This window comes from Ailuropoda melanoleuca, chromosome 7 (assembly GCF_002007445.2).
Source record: "Ailuropoda melanoleuca isolate Jingjing chromosome 7, ASM200744v2, whole genome shotgun sequence".
Lineage (NCBI taxonomy): Eukaryota > Metazoa > Chordata > Mammalia > Carnivora > Ursidae > Ailuropoda > Ailuropoda melanoleuca.
Window position 1 is genome coordinate 54,962,911 of NC_048224.1, and position 26,386 is coordinate 54,989,296.

The 26,386-nt window shown below is 56.8% G+C and overlaps 1 protein-coding gene across 1 annotated transcript in view; it reads left to right on the forward strand.

The window, feature by feature from the left end:
- Positions 1-26,386, forward strand: part of HMCN2 (hemicentin 2) — a 139,923-nt gene that overhangs the window by 41,787 nt on the left and 71,750 nt on the right. Inside the window, exons 14-23 of the mRNA XM_034663740.1 lie at positions 4,447-4,635; positions 5,264-5,359; positions 5,664-5,791; positions 7,440-7,584; positions 9,796-9,908; positions 10,033-10,192; positions 11,657-11,822; positions 21,742-21,869; positions 23,545-23,799; positions 24,821-24,907. Of these exons, the coding sequence (XP_034519631.1) occupies positions 4,447-4,635; positions 5,264-5,359; positions 5,664-5,791; positions 7,440-7,584; positions 9,796-9,908; positions 10,033-10,192; positions 11,657-11,822; positions 21,742-21,869; positions 23,545-23,799; positions 24,821-24,907 (1,467 nt within the window). The remainder of the gene's footprint in view (positions 1-4,446; positions 4,636-5,263; positions 5,360-5,663; positions 5,792-7,439; positions 7,585-9,795; positions 9,909-10,032; positions 10,193-11,656; positions 11,823-21,741; positions 21,870-23,544; positions 23,800-24,820; positions 24,908-26,386) is intronic.

A 26,386-nucleotide genomic window follows, 5' to 3' on the forward strand; every position in this document is an offset into this window, starting at 1 on the left:
TACTGGGGGCTGGGAAGGCTTCTTGGAGGAGGTGATGTCTGAGATGAACCCAGGAGCAATCAGTCAGGTGATGTGCTAGGGAGCAGGGCTCCAGGCAAGGGGAGCAGCAGATACAGATATCCCCACGGCAAGAGAAGCAAGCCAGGGAGTGAGACTGCGTGGGGGGGCAGCGAGGGGCGCCCAGGAGGCTGCTACCTGCTGTGGGTCCTGCTTGGCCTCAGGAGTCCAGCACGGTTTAAGTTTTGTCCTGTGGGGGTGGTGAGAGTTTTTAGGGTAGAGGGTAACGTGCTTCTATTTTCCCTGTAGAGAGTGCGCTGTGTGGCTTGCTCTCAGGTGGGGTGGGGTGGGTGTGGAAAGCTGTAGGCTTAGAGCCTGATAACAATAAACATATAAGCCAGGATTTCTATGAAGTTTGCCAGGTACCAGGGCCAGCTCTAAGCATGTTTCGTGTACTAACATGTAAACCTCACAACAACTCTTTGGGGTGGGTTCTGTCATTATCTCCTGTAGAGATGGGGAACATGAGGCACAGAGAGGTTAAGTGACTTGCCCAAGGTCACACAGCTGGCGAGTGGCAGAGCTGAGATCTGAACCCAGGGTCCAGGCTTTTAGGCCCTGGACTTCATCCTGATGCTTACCAGCAGGGTGAGCTGGGACATTGCTTCCCCGCTCTGAGCCTCGGGTTCCTCGTCAGCAAAATGTCCCTAGGATGTTGCATGAGTGCGAGGTAAGACAGGCCTGGGGCCTGAAGGGCTCTGATCAATGTCACTGTCATTGTTAATAGTCAGCAGGTTCTGGGTGAGCAGAGAGGGCGCTCCAGGAAGGGCTGCCCTTGGCGTTGGCACGGGCAGTCATCCTTTGCTCCGTGTCTGATTTCTTTTCAGCAGTGCCTTATTTCTTTGGGGCCCAGGCTGACATGCCCGCCTGGTCCTGTTCCTTCACCTGTCAGCGATGGACGTTAGGGCCAGTTCCCCATGTCAGAGGAGGAGACGGCTGGCATCCCAGGGGCTACTGGTGGCCTTCGGCCTTGAGGTCAGGGAGGGGGTGGATGGTGGCCCAGCACCTGTGTGTCTGGGGAGAGCTGGTCTGGCAGCAGCGGTGGGAAATCGAATTTCCTGCCCATCTGGGTGGCAGCTGTGGCCCAGCCTTCTTAGCCAGGCCGGCAGAGCCTTCCAGGGTGGGGAGTGGCTGGGCGCTGTGCCCACCTCCTGCTTTCGCGCTGGGAACCAGCTTCCTGGCGGCATTTGGGAAGGAGCGCAGCAAGTGCCAGTGTTGGTGGCCCCGCCCGCGGGGTCCCTTTGCATCCCCTCTGGGCCGGGCATCAGGCAGACTGGAGTCCTGCACTGTCGATACCCAGACTTTGCTGCTTCTTTGGCCAAGTTAGGGACCTCCCTGAACCCTCCTTTCCCCATACATGAAATGGGATGACAATAATAGAGCTTTGCTCATAGGGTCCTTGAGAGATTTAATGAGAGAACGGGCTTTGCTCAGGGCCTGAATGGAGTAGATACTCAACACGCCAGCCGCCCCAGGCCCAGGGTGACCGGGCTCCACGGCAGGCAGGCCCTCCCCAAGTTCGGCGCCCTTTCTGTTCCCTGAGAACAGCTGCTCTGAGCTAAGTCACCTGCATGCTGGATTCTCAGGAAGGAAGGAAGGATGCTCATTCCTCTGTGTGTTTCCTCATTTCCGCCCCTGCCTTCTGTTCTGGCCTAGAAGCCCCAGGTTGCCGCGTAGATGAGCAGGGGAGAGGGGCTTATGCTTTGGGGAGTGCAGAGCCCCCCTGGCCAGCCTGGGGGAGCAGGACAGAAGCAGCTCTGGCTTTTCCAGCAGGCACAGCGGGCAAGGACCCACGGCCTGGGGTAGTTCCAGGGCCCCTGGGACAATGCTCTGATTTTAATTTCTTTTAAAATCAGAAGGAAACAAATGGATGACAACAAGTAGATGAGAATGAATCCAGCCTGGATTGTGTTTGCCTTTATGTCAATGCAGCCATAAAATAGAATTGTGAATATTTTTCTAAGGAGGAGGAAGCCCCTGAGAGTGTCCCAGCGGCTGCAGCCCGGGCCCAGCTGCAGGAATCTTCCCAGGAGGGGGCTGCGGAGACCGTTCCCCCCAGTCACAGACCCCCTGGCATTCCCTCTGAACACAGGGCCAGTTTATGGTCCCTCACTGGTGACTGCAGGGATCACCGGGGAGTCTGTGAGGAGGGGGCCCGAGAGCAGAGGTGGCTGAACTCCTGACAAGTCTCTGGCAAGGGCACTGGGTTGGCAGCCCAGCCCCCACCAGCATGCTGCAGGACTCAGGGCCCGTCCTGCCCCTGCCCCCGGCCTCAGTTTCCCATCTGCAAATGAGGGGACCAAAGGGCCTTCAGCTCTGGCATATGAGGATCCAGGGGTCCTGCCTTATTTGGGGGCTCCAGTGAGGAACGGGGCGGGGGGGTGGCTGCGCTGGAGGCTGAGTCAGAGTTTTCTGGGTGGGATCTGAGTCTGGGATTTGGCTGCCTTGGGATTCACCCCAAAGAGAGGACAGAAGAGGCGGGTGCGGCTCTGGCTGAAACAGCAGCCAAGTTGCTCCCGAGGATCCAGGGGGACACAGGGGTGCGGTGGGTGAGAGCCTGGGCCTGGGCCTTAGCAGCAGCCAGACCTAAGCTCTGAGCCCACCTCTGCCATTGACTTTGAGCTGTGCCCTTGGGCGGCCTCCTTAATCTCCGACCCTCAGTTTGCTCATCTGTAAAATGGGGTTGATGAAATGTTGTGGTTGTGTTTCTAAAAGCACCGTCACCATGCCTGTCCCTTAGTAGGCATTCCAAATGCTACCCTCTGTATGTATTATTTGCTATTATAAACCGGTTGTCCCTTTTTTGGGGGGAAGTTCAGAACTGGGAGGAGAATGGGGAAAAGAGTATGCTGTGTTGTGTTCCAGAGTCTGGAGACAAAGCTGGGATGTTTGGGGGCTGAGGAGGGACCGGTCAAGAAGCAGGTCTGGCTGGACGGAGTGGGTGAAGGCAGGCTCTGGGGGTGTCTGGCCCCGGAGCTGAGCCTCAGCTCTGCCCAGCTAGAGGGGATGGTAAAGCCGTGCCTCCTGGGGCCAGGGCTCTGCAGGAGCAACGATCCCGTCTGAGGCGAGCCCGGAGCAGAGGCTTTCTGGGATTCTGGGCCGAGGCAGCTGCCAGGCCCCAACAAGAAAGAGAGGCGTGCGGGTGGTGTCTGAGGCTGGGTCCAAGACTGTTGGGTCCTCCTTGCAGTAATTTTCCAAGTTGTGTTTATATCTCCTTGGAACATCCCTAATCCCCAGGCCAGGAGGGAAATTTGATGTCATGATTTGGATGGATGGGGGAGATTTCTGGAGGGAGGCGGATAGAACAAAGGGGTGGAGGATTTTCCATGGTGTTAGATGCCACGGGTTAAAAAAAGGCTAGGGACCTTCCTGGTCATAGGTCTGGGGACAGGGATCTGAAAACCATGTCCATAAGCTGCGGGGACAGAGCCTGAACCCATCTGGAATTGGGCCAGCTCCTGGCCTGCTGAAGGGCAGAAAGGATCGTGAATTTCTGTTTTGGGAAACAACTTGTTTACCCCTGATTATAAATATAAGACGATGCTTAGAAAAAACTGTAGAAGAAACACTACAAACTGTTAACAGAGCTGACCCTGGGGAAGGGCGTGAAATTTGGGGTGTGTGCAGCAAAATTGGGGGAAATGTCTTCGTATGTATTATTGGAGTTTTGTTTGACTCCCGTGAGCAGGGCCATCCTTGTTTGGGACTCTTGTCCTGGTGCCATGATTAATGTGGCCCTTTTCATGCTCTGGTGTCCCATTTGGACCATCAAGTGTAAGGTCACCTTATTTGTAGTAAGCATGTTTTCATTTTGTGGTGGAGTTTTATGTACTCCTTGCAAAAATATGAGCAAACAGAGATGTGGAGAGGAGAGTGAAGATAACCATTCCTCTCTCCACAGTTTCGGCTCTTTGGGGGTCAGGAAATGGTGGCCCAAGTTCGGGGCACCTGCCAGAGGAAGGAGGAGGAGGGCCACAGAGGGGAGGGTCTCCGAGGCAGCTGGGCTCCTGTGGCTGGAGCTTGACTTGCCACCCCTCAGAGGTGGGCTTCCCAGGTAGTGTCACTGCCAGGAGCAGGCCTTTTGCCCCTCTGCACGGCAAGGCCCAGCGAGGCCCCGTGACCCCATGCGAGGGTATGAGGCGTGGCGGCAGCTTCGTCCTGCCAAAGGCCACTCCCTCTGCCTCATCCCCAAGAGCTCTCCAGGGCTGGACCAAGCCAAGCTCAGGTTGGCCCTGGAGCCCTGGATGTGAGTCAGCCCCAGGTTCAGGAGGGTAAGGCTGGGAGAAATGGAACCTCGCAGCAATGGGAGGGGCGGCGGGCGGCGGAACAGTCCTCTGGGGGCCCGGGGGTTCAGCCACCAGGCACGGCTAACTGGGCATCTCCCTGCAGATGCGCCCCAGCTGATGGAGCTGCCCCGGGACGTCACTGTGGAGCTGGGGAGTAGTGCCCTCCTGGCGTGCCGGGCCATGGGCCGCCCTCCCCCGATGGTCACCTGGCGCCGTGGAGATGGCCAGCCACTGGGCCCTGGGCGGGGCAGCAGGACTAGGCAGCCCGATTCGGGAGTGCTGTTCTTTGAAAGTAAGACACTGGGGCTAGGGGAGGGTGGGCAGGGGAGACAGGATGGCTCCTGATACTCTCAGCCCCCAGGCCGGGTGGCTCGGGGCAGAGCCTTGACCCCTGGCGTTGACTGCAGGTAAGGTCAATGCAGGGTCGTATTTTGGCTGGCTGACCCTGGTCACGTGGTTCCACTACTCTGAACCTGAGGCAGTAATGATAAGGACCAAACCTCCCGCTTGGGTTTACTGACAGGCCTCCCAGAGGGGTTGCTGTGTGGGTAATACACATAAAGCACCCAGCACAGTTCCTGACACGTGTCAAGGGTTACGTGTGTTAACCATTGCCATTATCATGGCCACCGTCATCACTACTACAACCGTGTGCTCTGTGTCGGGGCGGATGCCGGGCACGGTGTTTGCATCAGAGACCCCACCCCATCCCGCCACAAGGCACACGGATTCATAAACACTCCCCATTCTGCAGAGGAGCGCTGAGGCCTTCCTTCCGGCTCTTCCAAGGCCTGGCTGCTTCCCCTAGCCCTCCTGCCTCACCTCTGCAGGGCCGGGCTGCGCTGACGGCTGCCTGCACCTGGGGGGGCTGGAGTGGTGGCATGTCCAGGCAGTCAGGCCTGCCTCTTTCTGCCCCTCAGGTGTGGTCCCCGAAGACCAGGCCCTGTATGTCTGTGAAGCTCAAAATGTGTTTGGGAAGGTCCGGGCAGAGGCCCGGCTCGTCGTGACCGGACACGGTTCGCTGGTGGATCTAGGGGAGGGGGGTTCGGTGGGAGGTTGGGCCCCTCCCAGGGAGGTCCCGCCTGTGGCCGCCCACCTTCTGGGACAGATGTGTCCGTGCCAGGTTCTCCAAGAGAAGCATCTGGATCCCTGCTTCCTGGGCAGCATGCCCCAGAAAGTGTGCCCTTGGACCCTTGAGGATCCCCTATCCTGATGCTTCTACTGGTGCCCTGGGGAGGCGAGGGGGGCAGAGGGGCTTCTGTCCTGCAGATGACCACCCACAGGAATTTGTGTGACCCATACCATCTCCTGTCCCCACAGTCCCGCCGCAGATCGCCAGCAGCGCCTCCACTGTCCGGGTGCTGGAGAGGCAGCCGGTGTCCCTGCCCTGCATCATCCTGGCTGGGAGACCCTTCCCGGAGAGGCGCTGGCTCAAGGCCGGCCTGCCCGTGAGTGCTGACTCTTTGGGTGCGGTGGCAATGGTGTCTGGGGCTGGAGGGTCTGTCATGTTCCCCCCTTGGCCTCCGCTTGGCTGTTCACTTGTTTTGGAATGTGCTCTTCCTTCCTCCCTCTCTTTCCTGCCTCTTTCCAGAAATTTCTCTGATAAATGCACTGATAGCATCTGTTACCCTCTCAAGTCCTGCCAAGGATCGTGTGGCTGCTGGTCCCCGCTGGAGAGCAGCAGGAGGACCTTACACTCCATTAGTGCTGAGGCTGGAGAGCAGAAAGTTGGGGGGCACAGAGACAGTACTTTCATCCCACCCCCCCCCCCCCCCCCCCCCCCCCCGTTCTGACAGTTCCAGGGCAGAGACATGGCCTGTTCGTACCTGCCCTGACTATAGCTGGGCACACAGTGGCTGCTTTCTCCACTCGCACTGATTTGGTTTTCTTTATTTTCTTCCATTTCTCCTCTCGTGGTCACTCCTTCTTTGCCGCCCCCCCCCCTTTCCTCAATTCCTGTGCCTTGTCCTCAGACATCCTGGGGTCCTTGTGCTCTCTCGGGCCATAGAGAAGTGCTCTCACTGCAACAGATGGGCAGATACTGGACACCTAGGGAGGTAGTGACTGTGTGGCTGTCTTTCTGTTCCTGCTGTCCTGGTCCCAGACCCTGGTGCATGTCCTGTTCCCAGACCCTGATCATGCTGGTGACTCACTCTGCAGCCTGCGTGATTAGCCGTGAGCCCGAGGAGGCCCCTGCCCGGGGGTGTGGGCTGCAGCAGTGAGGAGCCTTCCTGAGTAGGATCGGATGGGCAAAGGCGGAAGGAGTGGCCCTGGGCCTTGTCGAGGCCCGGATAGGGAGTGGCTGGAGATAGAGAGTCTGTTTCAGCTCAGGAGGAACGCTGGGTAGACCGGTGCCTGTTGGGCCGCTGAGTGCCACAAGCAGAAACCCCCTCAAGCTGGCTCAGCCCCAACGGGCCTGGTCTCGAGATGCTGCAAGAGCAGCTTCTAGAACCTGAGTGTGGGGCGTGAGGCTGGGCTCACTGGACAGGGCCAAGGAGGCCAAAGAGGGCTCAGGCCTGGTGGAAAGGTTCTTAAAAGGACCCTCCACCAAAGACAGGCTGACTAGACATCTTTACAGGGGTTACTCCAGGCCCCATTCTGGGCCAGTGCTCCCTGCTCCACCCTGGTCCCCGTGGGGACACATCTGGGCAGCCACCAGGAGCCACTATCTCTTCTTCTCTCTCTGGGGCCATATCTGATGTGGCCACACCTCTGTTCTACTCCGTGTGGCCCTGTTCTCTCCCCAGGAGTTTGTCCCTCCTCTCTGTAGCCTCGGGGTGGAAGGGCCCTGGAGCCCCAGCCCCTGTTCAGTAAAGGCTCTGGCCCCAACCCTGCACTCGTGGGACAGGCTCTCATCGGCCCACTGGGGTCGGGTCAGGCAGCTTGCCTTGGTCCAGCTGGCCTTGGGAGAGTGGGGTCAAGGCCACCTAGCCCTGAGGGCTTGTGGGGTGGAAGAGTCTCTGCGAAGGCAAGGGGGTTCTCCAGACCTCTCAGTCCAGCCTGCTCCCCACTGGCAGTGCGGTTTCCAGAGTGCTCTCTCTCCGCTGGCTCTGCGTAGGGCCGCGGTTCAAACTGGGGCTTCCTCACCCTCCCCAGCTCCCAGCTGGCAGCCGGCATTCTGTCCGAGCAGATGGCAGCCTCCACCTTGACCGGGCGCTGCAGGAGGACGCAGGGAAGTATAGCTGTGTGGTCACCAACACGGCCGGCTCTCAGCACAGGGCTGTGGAGCTGGTTGTCCAGGGTGAGTCCCGGGGTGGGGGGTGGGGATGGGGCGTGGGGCATGATGGGAGGGGGAAGGTGTATGGGGAGAACTTGACCTTCAGTACTTTTGTTTAAAAACATTGCACAAATAGTGCATTTTCACTGTAGGAAACTTCGAGGTGAGATAGATAAAAGATAGTACTCCCACAATGCCAAAAGCTAAGGAGAACCAGATAATTTTACATTTTGTTGTGATCTTTCACACGTCATACATGTGCATACATACACACTGTTATGTAATGAGTTATGTGTAACATAAATTGTATGTAACTTTATTTGCCTTGTATGTAATAATTTTTACATAATATAGACACTATATAAAGTCCACGTAAATTCTTTATACATCTACATTTCTACCCGCATATGTATAAATTCTTTATATATACATACCCAGAAATATTTAAAAACCAAACTGGGACCACACCGTGTTACTGTCTTACAACCTGGGTATTTCCCTTGACAAGTGATTCTGAATATTTTCTGTGAATAAATACTCAGAAGGCTCGGTTTCAGACGACACATCCTCTGTTTGGATGAGCCATGAGCATCTCACCTGCCCTCTCTTTTTGGGCTGCTCCCCAGCGTGGATACACTGGGGGTAGTGGCTCGTGACCGACCACCTTTGCCCACATGCGCCATTCTTTCCTTAGGATAAACCCATTCATGTAGAATTGAGTTTTGACTGATAGAAACCGCACATTTTTAGGGCTCTGGTGTATTTTACCCAATTACGCCCCCCCCCACAATGTTGGAGAGCCCCTGTTCCCTTCACCCACGCGACTAGCTACTACCGTTCTTTTTAATATAAGACAAGAAGTTTTGAGTTTGGTTATATTTTGTCATTTAGCAAGGATGTTAACGTCCTCTATTTTTTTTTTTTTTATTTGTTTCATAAAACCCCGGAGGATGAGCCGGAAGCACGTTGTTACCCATTTTCTAGAGGAAAACCAAAATTCAGAAGGAGGTTGGGTCTAGAATGCAGTGTCTCCTCCTCATAACTCAGTTAAGAACGTGACGAAAGGCTGGACATGCCCCACGTGCCGGACCTCTGCGAGGTTCTGTGTGTGTCACTTAAATTTCATAACGACTCAAGATGCGGGGTTTAAAAGACTCCCCGTTCTGAAGTGACAGCTCAGAGAGGCATGTCACTCAGCAAGATCCCAGGATCAGCAAAGGCTACCTCTTGCCCCACGCGGCACAGCCTCCTGTGTGGGGCCGTTGCCGGTTCTTGGCTCACTTCATTTCCATTCAACAGGTCTAATCGACTTGCGGGCTTTGGGCACCTGAGCGAATCCAGACGGGCATTTTCCTCCCTAACGGGTCTCAGCGTTACTGGCAGAGCCCTTGGCTTCTCCCAGCTTGTCCACACCCGGTTTCTCCTCCCCCGCAGATCTGGATGGTGCCCAGAATGGATTTGGCACTTGTTTTCAAGTTCACTGTGTTCTGTGAACACTCTGCAGCCATTTCTCATCTGTCCATCCCTGGAGAGCAGGAAGGGAGCTGGGGTTAAGGAGCTTTTTTGCTGATGAAGGAATATGGGTACCAAAAGATTAAGTGGTTTATCCAAAGTCCCGGAGCAAAGAAATGGCACAGCTGGTTCCCAGGCACGGGCTGCCCTCCGGCTGGGGCATGAATCTATAAACGTGGCTGTCAATACTGTCTATGCCACTTGTATTCTTTCGTGGAAATCTTTTTTTTTTTTTTAATTGTGGTCAAATATACATAACATAAAACTTAGCGTTTTAACCGTTTTAAAGCCTACGTTTCAGTGGCATGAAGCCCATTCACTCTGTTATACAACCACCACCATCCAGCTCCGGAACTTTCTCATCCTCCCAAAGTGAAGCTCTGTCCCCATTGAACACTAGGTCCCCATTTCCCCTCCCCCAGCCCCCCGCAACCAGCATTATCCCTTCCGTCTCTGAATTTGCCTGTTCTAGGGACCGCATGTGAGTGGGACCCTAGAGTGTTTGTCTGATTTCACTTAGTATTTTGTGTTCAAGGGGCATTCTTGTTGTAATACGTTACCAGGCTTTGATTCCTTTTAAAGCTGAACACTGTTTACATGTACACACCATATTTTGTTTATCCATCAACCCATTGGTGGATTCTTGGGTTGTTTCCACCTTTTGGCTACTGTGAATAATGCCGCTCTGAGCCTTGGTTTATAAAATTGGTTTGTTTTTAAAAGTGCCACCTAGGATCCAGCCCACTGCCACCCACCATGTCACCAACGAAGGGGTTCCGGTCTCTCTCCCCTGTGTGGCCTCCGGGGTCCCCACCCCCACCATCACTTGGACCAAGGTAGGAAGAGCCTGTAAGCATGAGGGTAACCAGAGAGGTGGGCCCAGCACATCATGGGGAGGGGAATGATGCAAATCGCCATGGAGGGTGGGCTTTGCTGATGTCACCTGTGACTCTACCGTAGGAAACCAATGTCCTGACCTCCAGGGGTCCCCACTACAATGTGAGCAAGGATGGCACCCTGGTCATCACCCGGCCATCACCCCAGGATGCCGGGACCTATGTCTGCACGGCCACCAATGCTGTGGGCTTCTCAAGCCAGGAGATGAGGCTCTCTGTCAATAGTGAGTGACAGCCACCCCGTCCCAGGAGAGGGTCTTGGCAGGCACAGAGGCAGGGGCATGGGCAATCTGACCTTACCTGCATCTCCCTTGTCCTCTGTCAACCCTGCCTCTAAATTCTTCCCATCTGAAAGGCACACAGACTAAAGCTGTCTTCCCCCAGCCACTGCCCTTAGTAGTGTGGGCATACTCTAAAAGGGGTTCCAACTCGGGCCTTTGTAAGTGGATGGCAGGCAGGCCATCACTTTAAGGAGACTTGGAAAACCACAGGCCCTACACCGGACCCCTCCCACCTTGGCAGCCCTTTGCCTGCCTCTCTCCCTGACTCTCTGTGCCCCAGACCCCTCCTTTGGATTTCTTAAATGGTGCATCCTGCCTCGAAGGAAACAGTTCCTTCTGTTTGGAATTCCCTACCCCCTCTTGGCCCCGCTGACTTCTCCCATTCGTCAGGTATAGGCTCTCTGACTCCTCAGACTGAGTCAAGTCACTTTGCTGTAAACTCTCTAGAATGTCCCCTTTGTAACACCCTTTGCAGCTGTGATTAAATGACGAGTCGTGTACTGAGCTGTCTGGACGAGCGTTCCCTTGGGCCCTAATGCTGTGAGGACAGGGTCAGAATTTGTCTCCTTTGCTGCTGCTTCCCAGCATTCACACAGAGCTGGGCTCCCAGGAACTGCCTGGAATGAATGAATGAGCAAATGCACAGCCAAGTTTTTCTATATATATTCCTATAGCCAATATTCTCATGTTGCAAAAAAATTTTTTTTTTCTTAAAGGGGAGATTTTCTCTCTATTGTGCAAGGGAATGCCTGAGGGATACATGGGGTCTTGATGTCGCCAGCTGGCTAGTTTAATTGTTGCTTAGACACCTACCAGTGCTGTCTGTGTATGAGCACCTGGCTAGGAACGTGGGGGCGGGAGATAAAGCTGGAGGGGTGCGGGGTAATCTCTGCCATTAGGAGCCTTGAGCTTGAGATGAGAAAGACGTGACAGGCACAGGTTGTTATAAACCCCCAATCAGGGTTTGAGAAGGCCAGAGGGACATTGTGCATATCTGGTCGTTGATATCCTCAGAATAACTGGGATGATCCCGGGGGAGAAGGGAGGCAGAGAAGATGAGGACAGAACCTGCTGGAATGTCCCCGGGGAAGGGACGGCAGGATGAGGAGAAGCTAGCGGGCTGCAGACACTGGAGCAGGAGGGACCATGTCAGGGTCGTCAGAGCAAGCCGAGCTTCCAGAGGGAGGGTGGTGGCGGGGAGGTGGAGGCCGGGACTGGGGGGAACCATTGGATCTGAGCCCACCCCCAAACCTGCGCTCTCCCCTGATAGCAGAGCCCACCTACTTTCTGCACCTCCCAGGGTGGCAGTATCCTCTCTGCTTCTTGGGGGAGCCGTCCTGGTCCCCTTGGGCCCCCGTGCAGTGGCTTCCTGTCCAGCTCACAGTTGCTGCATGCTTCTACCAACAGCTGAGCCCAGGATCCATGTGAACGGCTCACATGATGCGGACGAGCCTCTGAGAGTCACGGCCAAGGCTGGTGACGAGGTGACCCTGGACTGCGAGGCCCAGGGCTCCCCAGCCCCATTGGTCACCTGGACCAAGGACTTCCGCCCTGTGCCATCCGTCACCGACAGGTAACCCTGACCATGTGCCCGCCCGGCCTGGACATGGTCAGAGCTTGGGGTTTGAGGAAACGGGCCTCAAGGTGGCCAGTGACCCAGCCAGTGTGTGACACCCTGTGGACACTCCACTCCCAGGGGGTGGTGTATTCAACGGCACACATAGCACTTCTTCTTTTTTTTAAAAGATTTTATTCATTTGAAAGAGAGAGCAAGTAGGGGGAGGGGCAGAGGGACAAGCAGAATGATGTGGAGAGAATGGAAGGGAGTGGGGGGATGGTGGGGACAAGGGGAGGATGGACAGCCCACGTAGGGCATTTTAGGACCTTGTAGGGTTTCGGCTTTTGCGGGTTTTTTTTGTTTTGTTTTGTTTTTTGAGAAAGAGAGAGAGAGAGCAGAAGCAGGGGGAGGGGCAGAGGCAGAGGAAGAAGCAGGCTCCCCACTGAGCAGGGAGCCCGATGCAGGACTCGAGATCATGACCCCAAGATCATGACCTGAGCCGAAGTCAGATACTTCACCGGCAGAGCCATCCAGGTGCCCCCACACGTAGCACTTTAGTCCATGGGCCCCTGAAGCCTCTCAGGGGGACCTCTAAGGGAGCAGAGACCCCTCTAAGAGAAAGTGAGAGACCCCTCTGAAGTCACATGCGCCCAGTGCTTCGGCCCCGGCCGCTGGGTGCTGCCGGCAGAAACGCGGCAGCTCTTCCATTCGGGCCGACTGAGGCTCAGCGAGGTGCTGGGCACTGCTTGCAGTCACCCAGCTAGAAAAGAGGCACAGCACAGTTGGGATGGCGTCCTGACTGTGTCGCGTTCTGTGTCCTCGCCTGCCTGGCGGACCAGGTGTCCGGCGGCTGGGCTTTCTGACTCAGCTTCTCTCCAGCCGTCAGAGAGGGAGGCCGTACCCCCCAGGCTGGGCCGTGGGAGATGGTGGTTCCAGACAAGACAGCCTCGAAACTCCTGGGGCCCTTGCCTTTTGGGCCCAGGGCGGCGGGAGGAGGGGGTGTTGGTGGTGGTGGGGACGCTCTGGCCAGTGACATCAGTCCTGGCAAAGTCTTTGAGAAGTTCCAGACTCAGGAGGTCTCAAGCCTCCACACCCCCCCCCAACGCCCACACGTGCGTCTGTGCGTCTCAGCACATCTGTTTGGTGAGCCCTTCCAAACCTCGAAGCCCGCACCCCTGAAGCCGGCTGGGGTCCTGTGCTTGGGCTGGGTCTGGGGTGCCTCCGCCCCCACGCAGTGTTGGTGTCTCTCAACTGCACATCGCGGGGCTGGGAGACCAGGGAAGCCTCCAAGCGCTTCCCAAAAGCCTGCTGCCAGCTCCCTGGTGGGCGGTGGCCGGCCCGGCACTTGTTTATTTATGGCCTGTTACTGAAACGAAGAACCACAGTACCCGTTCGTTCACCCCTCCTTGTTGTGATGTGTTAATAGATCAACCGGGAGCCATAAATTTGCAGGAGCTGCTTTTGCAATCCTGAGTTCTGTTCCTTCTCCCTTGCCCTCTCCACTTCTCGCTGGCTTACAGCTTTCTCTTGAGATTTATGAGATTCTGGGAGTTTATCTAAATGAGGAGGAAAATAGGCTGGGGGGCGGGGCTGGGTAAGGAGCGGAGGACGGGGAGTTCATCGTAGTGCGAAGTCCCAGCTGGTGGTACGTTGGTCGTGTGGCCTCAGGTGGCCACTGGCCCCCCCGGCCTGTTTATCCACCTGTGAAGTGGACGTTGTTTAAATAATGTTCAAGAGGTACGGGGCGGGGGGAGGGGAAGCACGGTGCTTAGTATGTGGTCAAGTGCGGGAAAATCGGTTCCTCTGATGTCACGTTTTTGCCGCCACTGTTCACAAATTAAGGCATCATTTCTGGCTTTTAAAAAATGATCACACCTGTTATCTTATACTTTTTTTTTTTTTAAAGATTTTATTTATTTATTTGACAGAGATAGAGACAGCCAGCGAGAGAGGGAACACAGGCCAGGGGGAGTGGGAGAGGAAGAAGCAGGCTCATAGCGGAGGAGCCTGATGTGGCTTGATCCCATAACGCCGGGATCACGCCCTGAGCCGAAGGCAGACGCTTAACCACTGTGCCACCCAGGCGCCCCACCTGTTATCTTATTCTTACCTACTTTTTTTGGATAGACGAGCTTTCGTGAGATACAGTCTACATGTGGGACAGTTCTGGGTCTTGGTATATTCGGAGTTAGGCAACCATCACCACAACTACATTTAGGATATTTCCAGCATTTTCCAGCACCACCCCCCCCCGCCCGCCTGCAAACCCCATACTCGTGGGCAGCCGCTCCCATGCCTGCCCCTCACCCACTCTAGCCCCTGGCAAGCCCTCGTCTGCTTTCTGGTTTCAGATTTATCTCTTCTGGATGTTTCATAGAAATGGAATCATATAATATGTGGCTTTTTGTGTCTGCTTGCTTTCACTCAATGTAGCATATCAGAGATGCATCATGTCCTGGGCTTAGGACTTCATTCCATCTTGTGGCTGAATAATGCTCCCTTGTGTGGAGGGACCACCTTTTGCCTGTCCACCTACCTGCTGATGGACCTTTGGGGTCCATTTATGTTGCCAGCGATGGTGAGTCACCTCACCGACTTTGATTGCTTTTGAACGTCGTTCACAGGCTCCAGGTCCCCGTGGTTCCCTGGGCCTCCCTGAGGCGCTGACAGCTTTCCCGCACGGAATGGACTTCAGTTTTCTCACAGACACACAGCTGCCCTTAGTCACACAGCCATCCAGCCAGAAAATGAGGATTTAAAACCCTCCTGGAAATACGCACCGAGCGGAGCGTGGCGGTGCTGGGCGGGATGGAGCTGCCGTCTGTCTGCTTCTTCTCTGCTGCGGCCCTTCCGCTCTTCCTTCTCCGGGTGTCCCAAGGCTCAGCTTCCGTCAAAGCTGCCATTCTGGAAGCTTGCAGACATAGTCTCTTGAGTCGTAGGTGTTCACGGTCCTCCGGGATCCAGCGCCTCCTCGTCTGTGGTGGCCCCTTCCTCTGCCCTCAGGGATGAAAGGCCACTGTCTGCTCCCTGGTTGCCTGGGCCTGTCTTTTCTGACCCTGGGTGACATTGGCGGGGGGCTCTCGGCCTTGGCTGTTGTTAGGGTCACCAGCAGAGGTCCAGCGCTGGTGTCTTCAGAATTCCCTGGCAACTCTGTGGTGCAGTCAGGTTGAGAAGCACGGTGTGAGCGAGTCCCTGAGGCCTCCCGGATTTCCATGTGGGCATAGGTGGCCCTGTTCTCCTGCCAGCCCTCCTGGAGGTGGCTGGGGTGAGCGGTGCCTTGCCTGGTGCACAGAGGGGGAAATGGAAGCACACGAGGTGGGGAAACTGGGATCCTGACCTTCCCACTCCTGGGGCTGGGTCCTAACACGCATGTACACACAGACAGAGACATGAACAGACATGGACACACATGCATACAAACACGCACAGACACACAGACATGCACTCACATGGAAAGACACAGACACGCATGCAGACACGAACACGGACACACAGGGACCTGCACGCAGATGTGAGGACATGTTGACATATATACATCAGGCTTCTGGGTCGAGGTCAGGCAGGGCCCTGCTCTCTCTGGAGGGTCTAGAGAATATTCTGGGCTCCTCTGTCCTCCGAGTCAATGAGTCCTAAAGGAAAGACAGCTAGGAGCTTGAGTGTCATTAAACTCGAAACCACCCACCTGCATCCGCACCCCCCTCCCATCTGTGCACGCAGATGCTTTGGTAGAATCCAGCTTAGTGTACCTTCTTTTCTGCCTCTCATCGTGGGTATTTTTTCCCCCATTTACCCGTTTTCTTGATTCATTCTGGCCTGTGTCACTTGCTGTTCATCGAAAGGGCAAAATAACATTCCAGGGCGCTCGGCTCTCATGGTTGCTAAGCTGCTCTTCTGTTTGGGGCATGCGCTCCATTGCCAGTTCTCGGTGGTGATCAATGGGCTGTTGGAACATCTTCCCACAAATGCTTCTCCTTATCTTCTGGGTCATTTCCTTGGGGTATTGCCCCCAAAGCAAACAACTGAGTCCGGGGGTGGGAATGGTCATCTGGTGCTTCCTACCCCGTGCGTCTGTTGCTTGTGAAAAGCCGAGTCGTGATTCGGACCTGCTGTCAGCAGGGTTCACGAGCAAGCCTGTGTGCCCAGGGGCCACGGCAACAGCCACAAGAAAAGGCTCTCAGAGAGACACCGGGCTCTGGCTGTGTGTGACACCGGGTGGCAAAAGACCTGGGGTCCCGTCCCAGCCTGGTCTCCAACTCTTCGAGCGAATTTGAGCCAGACCCGTCCCCTCTCTAGGCCTCAGTCTTCCAGTCTGAGAAATGAAAGGGTTGGGCAAATGATGGTGGCCAGAGAACTCTTAGTGGCTCTGGTCCCATGATTCAGCCCCGGGATGCTGGGGCGAGGCGGGGTTTCCAGGCAACAGTGTTTGTTTGTAGCTCTGAGGTGTAGCTGGGACAGCTGTGAGTGCTCTTGGCTCGGGTTCCAGCTCCCGGGGGCAGCGGGCCAGGGTCCCACACGGCCAATCCAGACGTAACCGGGGGTGGGGGGGAGCTGGCGGGGAGGGGACAGCGAGTGGAGGGAGCATCCCGGGGATTGCCCTGAGTGGAGAGTCAGGGCTGCAGCTGGGTCCTGGTGGTCCCAGAGAAAAGCGACTGTCCATGACCCCTTGGTGGATGGTCACAGCTCCCGCTGCTTCCTGGCCTAGCAGCTCTGAGCTGGGGGCTCATTAGCCTATGGCCAGCAGCTCTCTTTCTGGAAAATGGTCAAGGGCAATGAACTTCAGAACCAAACACTTGGAGCTCCTCGGTGGTTGGAAGCATGGTCGCAGCGTCCAAAAGTCAAGTCCGCGTTCTGCCCTGGCCGGCTGGGTGGCCTCACCTCTCTGTCTTGTCTCAGTTTTGTCCTCTGCGGGAGAGGGTGCTCCTGGTATGCTCTGTCTGCCTTGCGGGTCCGGCCGTTGGGAGTTTCGGGGGGGCGGAGTGCATCGTAGCCGCCGAGGCCTGCGTGGCGCACGGGAGGTGCTCAGTCATTGACGGCCCTGTGTTGGACTGGCTGGACTGTTCCTCGGACTCACGGGGATGGCACATTCTCCCACTCTCACCTAGGTCGTGTTTGGCCCTTTCGTGGGTATCAGGCCCCGCTTCCTAAATTCTCCAGGCTGGTTTTCCCAGCTGGGGCCTCCTTACAAGGTTCTGTGGTGTGACCCCAGCAAGGAGATGAGGGTCAGAGCGGCCATCGGTGGGTGATGGTGCGGGCCGACTAGAGCCCCACCTGAGTCCCAGCAGATGCAGGACCCACCTGGGCACGTGGCGGGCAAATGTGGGTGAGGACCAGGCCTCTGGCGGGCGATCGTGAGGGGTCCTGTTCGTTGGACAGCCACCGGTCCTCCTCCCGAAGGCTCCACGCTCATGCAGCGAGCTCGGAAGAGTGGCAAAGGGCCCTTTAGAAACGGGGACAGCAGGAGGAGCAACAGGGGACAGGGCCAGAGGGACAGGGTGTAAACAAGCCACGTGGCCTCTGAGCAGCCCGAGGACGGGAGCATTTGCTCTACCCCTGCGGCGGCCGGCCCACCCTGACCCCCAGGCTCTTTGTCGAGTGAGTGAATGAACGAGCAGCTGGCTGAACTGGGCTGCATGCAGGTCAGAGCAGGGCACGCATCAGGGAGGGCTTCGTGGAGGAGCGGGAGCATGTGCTGCCTTGGAGGGGGTCTGGAGGGCGGGAGAGTGCCCTGGAGACCAGGCTGGGGGGGACACAGTGTGAATGAAGGTGGGGAAGGGAGTGTGTGTGCGTGGACAGCTGGGATTCACCATCACGTATTTATTGAGCACCTACTGTGGGCCAGGGCCTGCGTTAAGGGCTGGGGACAGGGCAGGAACCTGGCCCCTCGACTTACGGAAGCATCAATATCAACAAGTGATCACGAGTGTGATGAATGTCATAATGGCTCCCAGATCTTGTAACCAGACGCAGGGTATCGCCCGGGGCAGTAGGGGCGGCTTCCCTGAGCCACAGAGAATGGGAGGGCGCTGGACAGGTGACCCTGAGGGAGGCTGCCGCCCAGGTGTGCACTGGGAATGTGGCTGACGGTGTAGCCGGCTCTTGGTTTGATTCTGAGCACTTTCTATCAGGTGCCCTTTGGTCTCTCTGGGCAGGTAGGTCCCCCCTTGAAGCTCCAAGAGCCAGAGGGACCCGGCAGGGTAGGTGGGCCCCTCTCAGATCCGACCCCCAATCCATGTGTCTATGTGAACCTTGCAGCTGCAGCCAACAGGGACGACTTGGGCCCAGTGCATGTCATAAACAGGAAATTCCCCTGTTCTCATCTGGGTGCTTCGGGGAGCCATCTGGCCGCTCACAGCATGATGGAAGGGCTGCTGCTGATCACGCCACACGCATGTAGTGGCGGTGTTCTCCCCACTTCCTCCCACCTCTCCCCGGCCCCCACCCCCAGGCTGCAGCTGCCAGACCTGCGGAGCCTCTGAGAAAGGGGAGGGAGAGCTGGGTCACAAGCCAGTGGGGCGGGGGGTGCTGGGCTGGGACAGGCAGCTGTGGGATTCCATGGGCTGCACCTACCTGCCTTGAGGCATCAAGGCAGGAGGCCTTCCTGGAGGAGGTGATGTCTACGTATTGAAGGTTGAGGAGGTGTAATCCAGGTGAGCAGGCGGTGGAAGAGTGACCTGGGTAGAAAGAACAGCATGTGCAAAGGGGTGGAAGTGAGATGAACCTGGTCCCTCTAAAAAGAACGGTGGTCCAGCAGGGGTGGGGGTGGGGGACTGGTCCATGTAGGTCCACACAGCCCAGGACACTGTGCTTGGGTTTGGGGCAGCAAGGAGTGGGCAGCCACAGAGGGCTTTAAAGCAAGGCAGTGATATGGCCATTTTGTCAGTGACAGCGGACTCAGCTGCATGGGGCAGGCACTGGGTCCTTTGGCCTCTGCTAGGCCTCGGCTTGTCCATCTGTAAGATGGATTCTCCCTTCATCCCATTTTTCCTTTGTGATAGAGCAGGCTGAGTTCCTTTTCTGGGAAATGACCTGGAGCTGGTCCTAAGAAAGACAAGCTCCCTACCTTCACTGTTGGGAATTTTCCACTTTGGAAAAATTCTTTTATTATCTTTTTCCAGAAGCTCCTACTTCCTATCCTTTAAAGGTCTTGTTGAGGGAGAGAGCAAGGGGCTCTGTGGCTCTAAAGTTCTCAGAACTAGAAGGCACCTTCTGAATAAAGGAATCCAGAGCTGCCTCTTCAGATATGAAGAAATCAGGGTTCAGAGACATCGCCCGGCTGCCTGAGATTGCACAGCATGTCTATAGCAGAACCAGACCTCAGATCCTAAACTCCAGTCCCCGATCCCAGACCTCTTTCCCCTGAGCCACGCTGTCCCCATTTTGCCAGCCGAGGTTTGCAGTGAGGCCCTGGGAGGGAGGGAACCGTGTCCCTGCCCCCAGTGTGAGTGAGTGTATGCTCCAGCCTCAAAATGATTTGGTCCTTGTTTGGTGGATGTCAACATTATTTAATTAAAAATACAAATAACCACTGTAGATAAGAAAATCCAAGCCAGGGAAGTGGTGCCATGGGCGGGGAGGGGCATTCCCCTGTCACTGGGACGAATCAGGATCTAGGCGGTGTTTTTCCTCCCTTGGAAAGATTAAGCGACGCGCTCAGGGCAGCCCAGCTGATTGGAGACTGGCGACAAGAACCCCGACACTGTGGTTGTTGACTGAGCACTCACTATGCCCCAGGCACAGAGGCTTCATGTCACTTCACGTTCACCAGCAACTGTGACTCCAGATGACGACACTGAGTCTTAGGGAGACGGAGTCCTTGACCCTAGGTCAGCCTGAAAGAAGCAGACAGCTGGGTCATGCGGGGCCACTTGCTGCCAAAGCCTTGCTCCCATCTGCTCTGCCATGTTGCTCCCCAGGTAGGGGCACTTCCTTGTGTCCCTGGGCGGTGGTCCCAAGGGATGGTTCCCTGACCACCTGCCTCAGAGCCACCTAGGGCCTTGGTAAAACCCCCACTCCTGCCCCACCCCCTATCAGAGTCTCAAGGTGGGGCTGGGGATCTGCATGTTTCACACGAAGCCAGGAGATTCTGATGAGAACCTGAGCCCTACGAGGCATTGGGAGGCAGTCGGTGCCGCTGAGAGCTGACGGTGTATGAGCCGTGGCCCAGGAGTCCTGTCCCCGTGCCTGCAGGACACATAGAGTGGTATGTGCAGAGCTCTGATGGTGGAAGAGAGAGAGAGAGAAGGGAGGGAGGGAGGGAGGGAAGAAAAAAATCTAAATATTTAAGTGTCCACCAAAAAGGAACAAGTTCATGAATTGTGTTATGATCATGTGGGGGAATACTATACAGCAGTGAAAAATGAATGACTTAGACCTACACACATACATGTGAAGCCATTAATATGAATGTTTTAAACAATGCAAAACTGTATCACATATTGTTTGCGCATGCGCTGTCATCACCATGGTAACAGCTGTCCTTCTCTGAGTACCTCTCTGCTCTGGGCACCGTGCCGTGCATTAAGCCATTCCATTCTTTCAATGACCCTGTGAGGGTTAAGCGCTACTATTGTCTTCAGTTTCCAGAACGAGACAACGGAGGCACAGAGAGGTTAAATGTCTAGATCAACCTCACACAGCAAGTCTGTGGCCCAACAAGGTTGGACCCCGGTGGTCTGGCCTGGTCCCAGGGCTCTGAGGCCACCACCCAGCGTGTCACTTACAGCTGTCCTCAGAGAACTTGCACTAAGTGGCTGCTGGGTGTTCCATGGGAGGTGGCTGCTGTCCAGGGGGCTTATTACCCCATCTTACAGTTGGGGAGACAGAGGCCCAGCAGGGCAAAAGAAGTAGCCCGAGTTGCATAGAGAGTCCGTTGCCGGCGACGTTGACCTGTTCGAGTAACGCATGCCCGGCACTTTGCTCGCAGCTGCCTGGGAGAGGGGGACTATTGTCACTTCCATGTTACAGAGGAGGAAATCAAGGCTCAGCAGAAAGGGGAGGGGGGCCCAGACCTGTGGGGCTCTAAAGCCGAGCTATATACTGGGAGCACAGCCTGGGGGGCTGGCCTTTGGGGTCCCCCACCCCCATGCTGGCCGCTTGCTGTTGGGGCCAGCTGGGGCCAGGGCTGCAGCTGTCCTCCTCGATTTATGGGGACAGGGGCTTCACGGAGCCAGCACATATGGGCTGGTGACATCATGTCTTCAGGGGCCCCTTAGAGTCCAGCCCAGCTGCAGGAGTCTGGCCGGGGGTCCCCGATCCCTTTGGGATGGGGGCCAGGTGACTTTAGCAAGGTGGGCCAGATTGGGGAGGGCAATGATGGGCGGCCTCCACGGCTTCCTCCAGAGGACCCAGCCCAGTGCTGGACAACAGAGAACCAAACAGCACCGGATTCCGAGTCTGGCCGGCCCTGGCACTTAGCCGAAGAGGGCCTGTGGGCTGGCAGCTTCTCCCTGGAAGTCGTGGGGAGGGCAAGCAAAGGGGGCCTCATCCCCTGCCTGAGGATAGGGCGTGCGGTAGATGAGGGGGAGTTACTGGTGACCCTGTGCCAGGCCCTGGGCTGAGCCCACGTGGCATCTGTTCACCAGCCCCAGACACAGGCCTTCTTAGTATGTCCATTTTCCAGATAAGGAAACAGAGGCCCCAAGAGGGGAAGGGACTTGTTTTACCTCGCGAGGAAGAGTTTGGAGTATGGACCCGACCCCACACTGTGGATTCCTAGTCCAGTGCTCTTTATGTCTAAGACCAGTTGGGTGGGACCCGGCCCTGGCCCAGAAGTGGAGGCGGGGCAGTGGTAGGACTGAAGGGTGGGTGGGCGGTAGACACAGGCTTCCTGGGGGAAGGCTTCCTGGGGGAGGTGGCCGGTTCAAGCTGGGTCTTGAGGTCCTTCCAGCGGGGGTGAGGTTGTTTGTGGTCTCACCAGTGCCCCTCACTCCTGCAGGCATCGCCTCCTCCCATCAGGCTCCCTGCGTCTGGCCCAGGCCCAGGTGGGTGACAGTGGTCTCTACAGATGCATAGCCAGTAACCCTGCAGGGTCCGCCTCTCAGCACTACGTCCTCCAGGTACAAGGTAGGCCCGTGCTGGTAGCCTGGGTCTCACCCATGGCCCTATCCTTCCCTCTGTGTTTCTTAGGCCTTCTCTGTGCCCTTCCCCTTCTGCAGGCTAGGCTCTGTCACCTCTTCATGGGAGCCCTCCAGTGCCTCCTCCCCTCACCTCTGCATCCTACCTCCCTCCAGTCCCTGTGTCTCTCCTCGTTCCCTTTCTCCCTTCTCCCGTACCTTTGGTTGGGATGCCCTGAGAACAGAGGGCAAGGCCCAGGGCAGGCCTAGGGTGGTGGGGACTTAGAAGTCAGGAGGGGGACCCATGAAGGGACATTCCCCTGGGTGTCTGGGTCCCACCCACGGAAGCTAGCCGTAGAGTCGCTCCACCAAAAAGGCAGGGAGCTTGTCATCTCCAAAAGCTCCAGGGAATTACTGAAGACAGCTGTCAGCCAACTCTGGCCCTCGGACCCCATCTGACCCATTTCCTGGTTTCATATGGCCCACCAGTGAAGAACGGTGTCCACATTTTTAATTGGGAAAAAAAAAACCCAAATAATATTTTGTGACATGTGAAAATTACATGAGATTCAAATTTCAGTGTCCATAAAACCAGCTTTCTTGGAGCACGGCCTCACACGCTCATTTGCATGTGGTCTGTGGCTGCTTTCGTGCCACAGTGGCTGGTTGAGTAGCTGAGAGGCAGACCATCTGGCCTGTGAAGCCTGAAAGATTTACTCTCTTGCCTTTTACAGAAAAAGCGACCCCTGATCTAAGCTAGCATCCCATTTCCCAGGTGGATGGGCTGAGGCTCAGAGAGGGAGGGGGGGGTCAAAGTTTTGCTGTAGGTTTGCATGAGCATCTGAGAGACGTGGCAGCGGGGGGGGGGAGGTGACAAGTAGGGCCTCAGAGTTGGGAGGACTGGATTTGAATCCTGCCTCTACTGCTGACGGGCTGTGTGACCTTGGCCAGCCGCTTGGCCTCTCTGAGCCTTGGTTTCCTCCTCCGTGAATCGGGGGCCACAATAATGCCCATCCCATGGTTGTCAGAAGGGGAGTGAGCACAGTGGCACTCAGCACAGGGAAAGCCGTTATTGTTTTCAGCTGGCGCGGGGGTGGGCGGGGCGTGCACACGCTCGTGCTCCTGGACATCGAGGCCCTGGGGGACCTGGTCCAACAGAGCCAGGCAGTCTCCAGCTCCTATCAGCTGAGGGAGTGGGTGACTCTGGTCAATCACATAACCCTTCCGAGCCTCAGTTTCTTCATCTGCAAAATGGGCACGGTATCACCTGCCTGTAGGAAAGACCGAATGCGATGGAGGAGATGTAAATGTGGTAGAAATGAGCACCTTCATCTTCCCCAGCCCAGGGGAGGGAGGACGTGGGGGTGTGAGGGGAGGGGAGGAGGGGGTTGGGGAGTGGATAGGGGAGGTGGATGGGGGGAGAAAGCAGCCGAGCACTGAGGAGCGATTTTGTGGTGAGAGCACGTGTGTTCAGGTGAAAGGCCAGATTTTGTTCACTTTGGGGGGGTCCGCGTGGGGTGTCCTGCTGTTCTTTCCTGACAGCCTTAGGCCATGCCCCCCATGGTGATTTCTGCTGGTTGGTGATATCCAGAAGGGAGGGCAGGCGGGCCGTTTCTGTGGGTCTGGGCTCTGCGACCCCCACCTGGGGGTCTGTGACCTGACACCCCTCCCCGGGGCCCTGTCAGTGCCCCCTCAGGTACAGCCGGGCCCGCGGGTCCTGAAGGTGCTGGCAGGAGAGATTCTGGACCTGAACTGTGTGGCCGAGGGCACCCCGGAGCCCCAGCTGAACTGGTCCAAGGACGGGGCGGCCCTGCAGGGTGGGGGGCCCGAGGGCTCTGTCCATTTCTCCGCCATCCAAACCTCTGACGCCGGGCTGTACCGCTGCGAGGCCTCCAACAGCGCCGGCATGGATGCCTGGGAGCTGGAGCTCCGGGTGCTGGGTGAGTCTCCCCTGAACCCCAGAATTCACCCCTCCCCACCTCCCCCAACAGCAGCCTGGGCTTCTGAGATGGGTGACCCCTGCCTTCCTCCCAGCCTCCAGTCTCCTGAGGCCGTGGGGCTGTCCCGCGTGGGGGAGCCTCATGGGTACCCTGTCCTCTGGCGTGGACAGAAGGTTCCATGAGGTCGTGACCAAAGAGCAGGGGCCCTGGCCGTGGTTCAGCTTCTAGTCCACTTCCAGCTGGACAACTGTAGGCCAGTCAGTTCCACTCTGTAACCCTCAGTTTTCTCCCTTGGAAAATGGGCCCAATAATATGCGAGGAGTCAGTGAGAGAACGTGTGTGAAGTTGCCCTGGTGCCCGGAGAGGTCTGGATCAGTGGTCCCTCGTTTGCACTATTATGAATTTGGCTTTTTAAAAGATTTTATTTATGGGACGCCTGGGTGCCTCAGATGGTGAAGCATCTGCCTTTGGCTCAGGTCATGATCTCAGGGTCCTGGGATCGAGCCCTGCATCAGGCTCCCAGCTCAGCAGGGAGTCTCCTTCTCCCTCTGCCTCTGCTTGTGCTCTTTCTCTCTCTCTCTCTCACATAAATAAATAAAATCTTTTAAAAAATAAATAGAGATTTTATTTATTTAAGAGAGGGAGGTGGGAGGAGCAGAGGGAGAGGGACAAGCAGACTCCGTGCTGAGGGCAGAGCCCAATGTGGGGCTCGATCCCACCATCCTGAGATCACAACCGGAGCCAGAATCAAGAATCAGTCAACCAGCTGAGCCACCCAGGTGCCCCTCACTATTTCGAAATTAAAACAAACCAGGGCAGCTGTAGCTGGAGGGGAGTGCAGGGCAGGACAGTGCCGGACTCCACCTCCCAAGCCCCTGGGGTCTGTGTGGTCTGGTGGCTTCTCTGTGGACCACCCGCTGGGAGGTGGGTCAGCATCAGGGGCCCAGAGGCTGAGGGCCGTATGCCCGGCTGGGTTCTCCACTGGCCCTGGGTGTAAGTATGGCCATGCTGTCTCCCCCAGAGCCGCCGCACTGGGAGGCCGATGAGACCAGCGGCCTGCTGGAGAGAGTGGTGGGAGAGAACGCCAGCCTGCCGTGCCCAGCCAGAGGTGATGCTGGGCCCAGGGTGGGTTGGGCTGAGAAGGAGCGCCCCTTACATGTCAGCACCCTGGGTCACACACTGTGGGCAATGCCCACGGGTTATGGGGGGTTAGGGGGTCTTCACTCTCAGCCAGGCCATGCCAGGCATTTTATCCTATCGACAACCCTGCAGGGTGGGTATTAGTGTTTGCTTTTTCTTTTTCTTTTCTTTTTTTTTTTTTTACGAGGGGCAATCTAGGTCCAGAGGGGTTTAAGCAACTGGTCAGAGGTCACACAGCCAGGAGGTGACTCACAATGTGTGGTGCGGTTTGACTCTGGTCCTGAGTGCCCCTTAACCCCCAGCCCCTCAAGCCCCAGCCCCTCTAGGAATGCTACAGCTCGACCACGGGCGGCCCAAGGGTCCTGGGACTGGGGCTCAGAGTTCCCCGCTGCTCCTCAGTCCCACCCCAGACTCTCTAGCAGAGGATGGATTCACGTGGCCCTAGGCAGACTAGCCCTTTGGGGGCCCCCTTGGGGGCAGCAGCACTGTGTGGGGCCAAGATAGCCACCTCCGTGGTCAGCTGCCCCGTGCTGAACCCCGCTTTGGCCCGTCTAGGCCAGGTACTGTGGGCAGTTTATACCTTCTGTCGGAGCCTCCGTTTTCTCATCTGTACAGTGGGGTCATTCTGGTCCCTGCATGCAGGATGGCTGGGAGGGCTCAGGGGGACAGCAGGAGTTTCGAGTCCCAGCACTGTGCCCGGCACATGGTAGAGGCTCAGGGAAATGTGTTTGGTTGGGCGTCTGGGTCTGAGGAGCGGGTGGCAGCTTACAAAAAGTCTGGAAGGAGCCGGGAGAGCTGGTTCTAGTCTCCATGTCACTTCTCGTGCCAGGAGCCCAGGGAAGTCCCTGGAACAGGCCCGACGGAGGGGCAGGTAGGAGGCAGGCACTGGGTGGGAGCGCCAGGAACCTCCTGGGCTCCTTTCTGAGACCCGGCCACCTGGAGTGGTGATGGTCCACCCTCGGCCAGGGCGCCACCTTGTGCCCATCTCTGGTCAGAGCAAGCAGCCATTATGCAGTCAGAGGAGGTGGGGGGAGGTGGGGGATGGGACCCAGCCAGTGGCCTGCCTGCCCCGGGTGCCCTCATCATCCGTGGTCAGTCAGCAGCCTGTCCTCTGGGCCAGACTTCAGCTGAATCGGCATAACCCAAGCTCCCTCTGATCTGATAAACAGCACTTGCGCCCCAGGCTGCCCTTGGCCTTCTTCCTTTCAAGCAGGGAGCTGCCTGGCGGGCAGTGTTGGGCACCGGCATTCACCAGCTGTGTGACCTTGGGCTCGGAGGGCCAAGGAGAAAGTGCCAAGCCCAGTGCCTGGAATGCAGGAGCCCTGGTACCTGCGGTGGGTGACACCACCCGCCTGCTCCTTGTGGGGTGGGACGGGAAGGCCAGGAGCCTGGCTGCTGCCTTGCTGGTGATTTGGGACACCTCATTTCTCCTCTCCTGGCCCCTGTG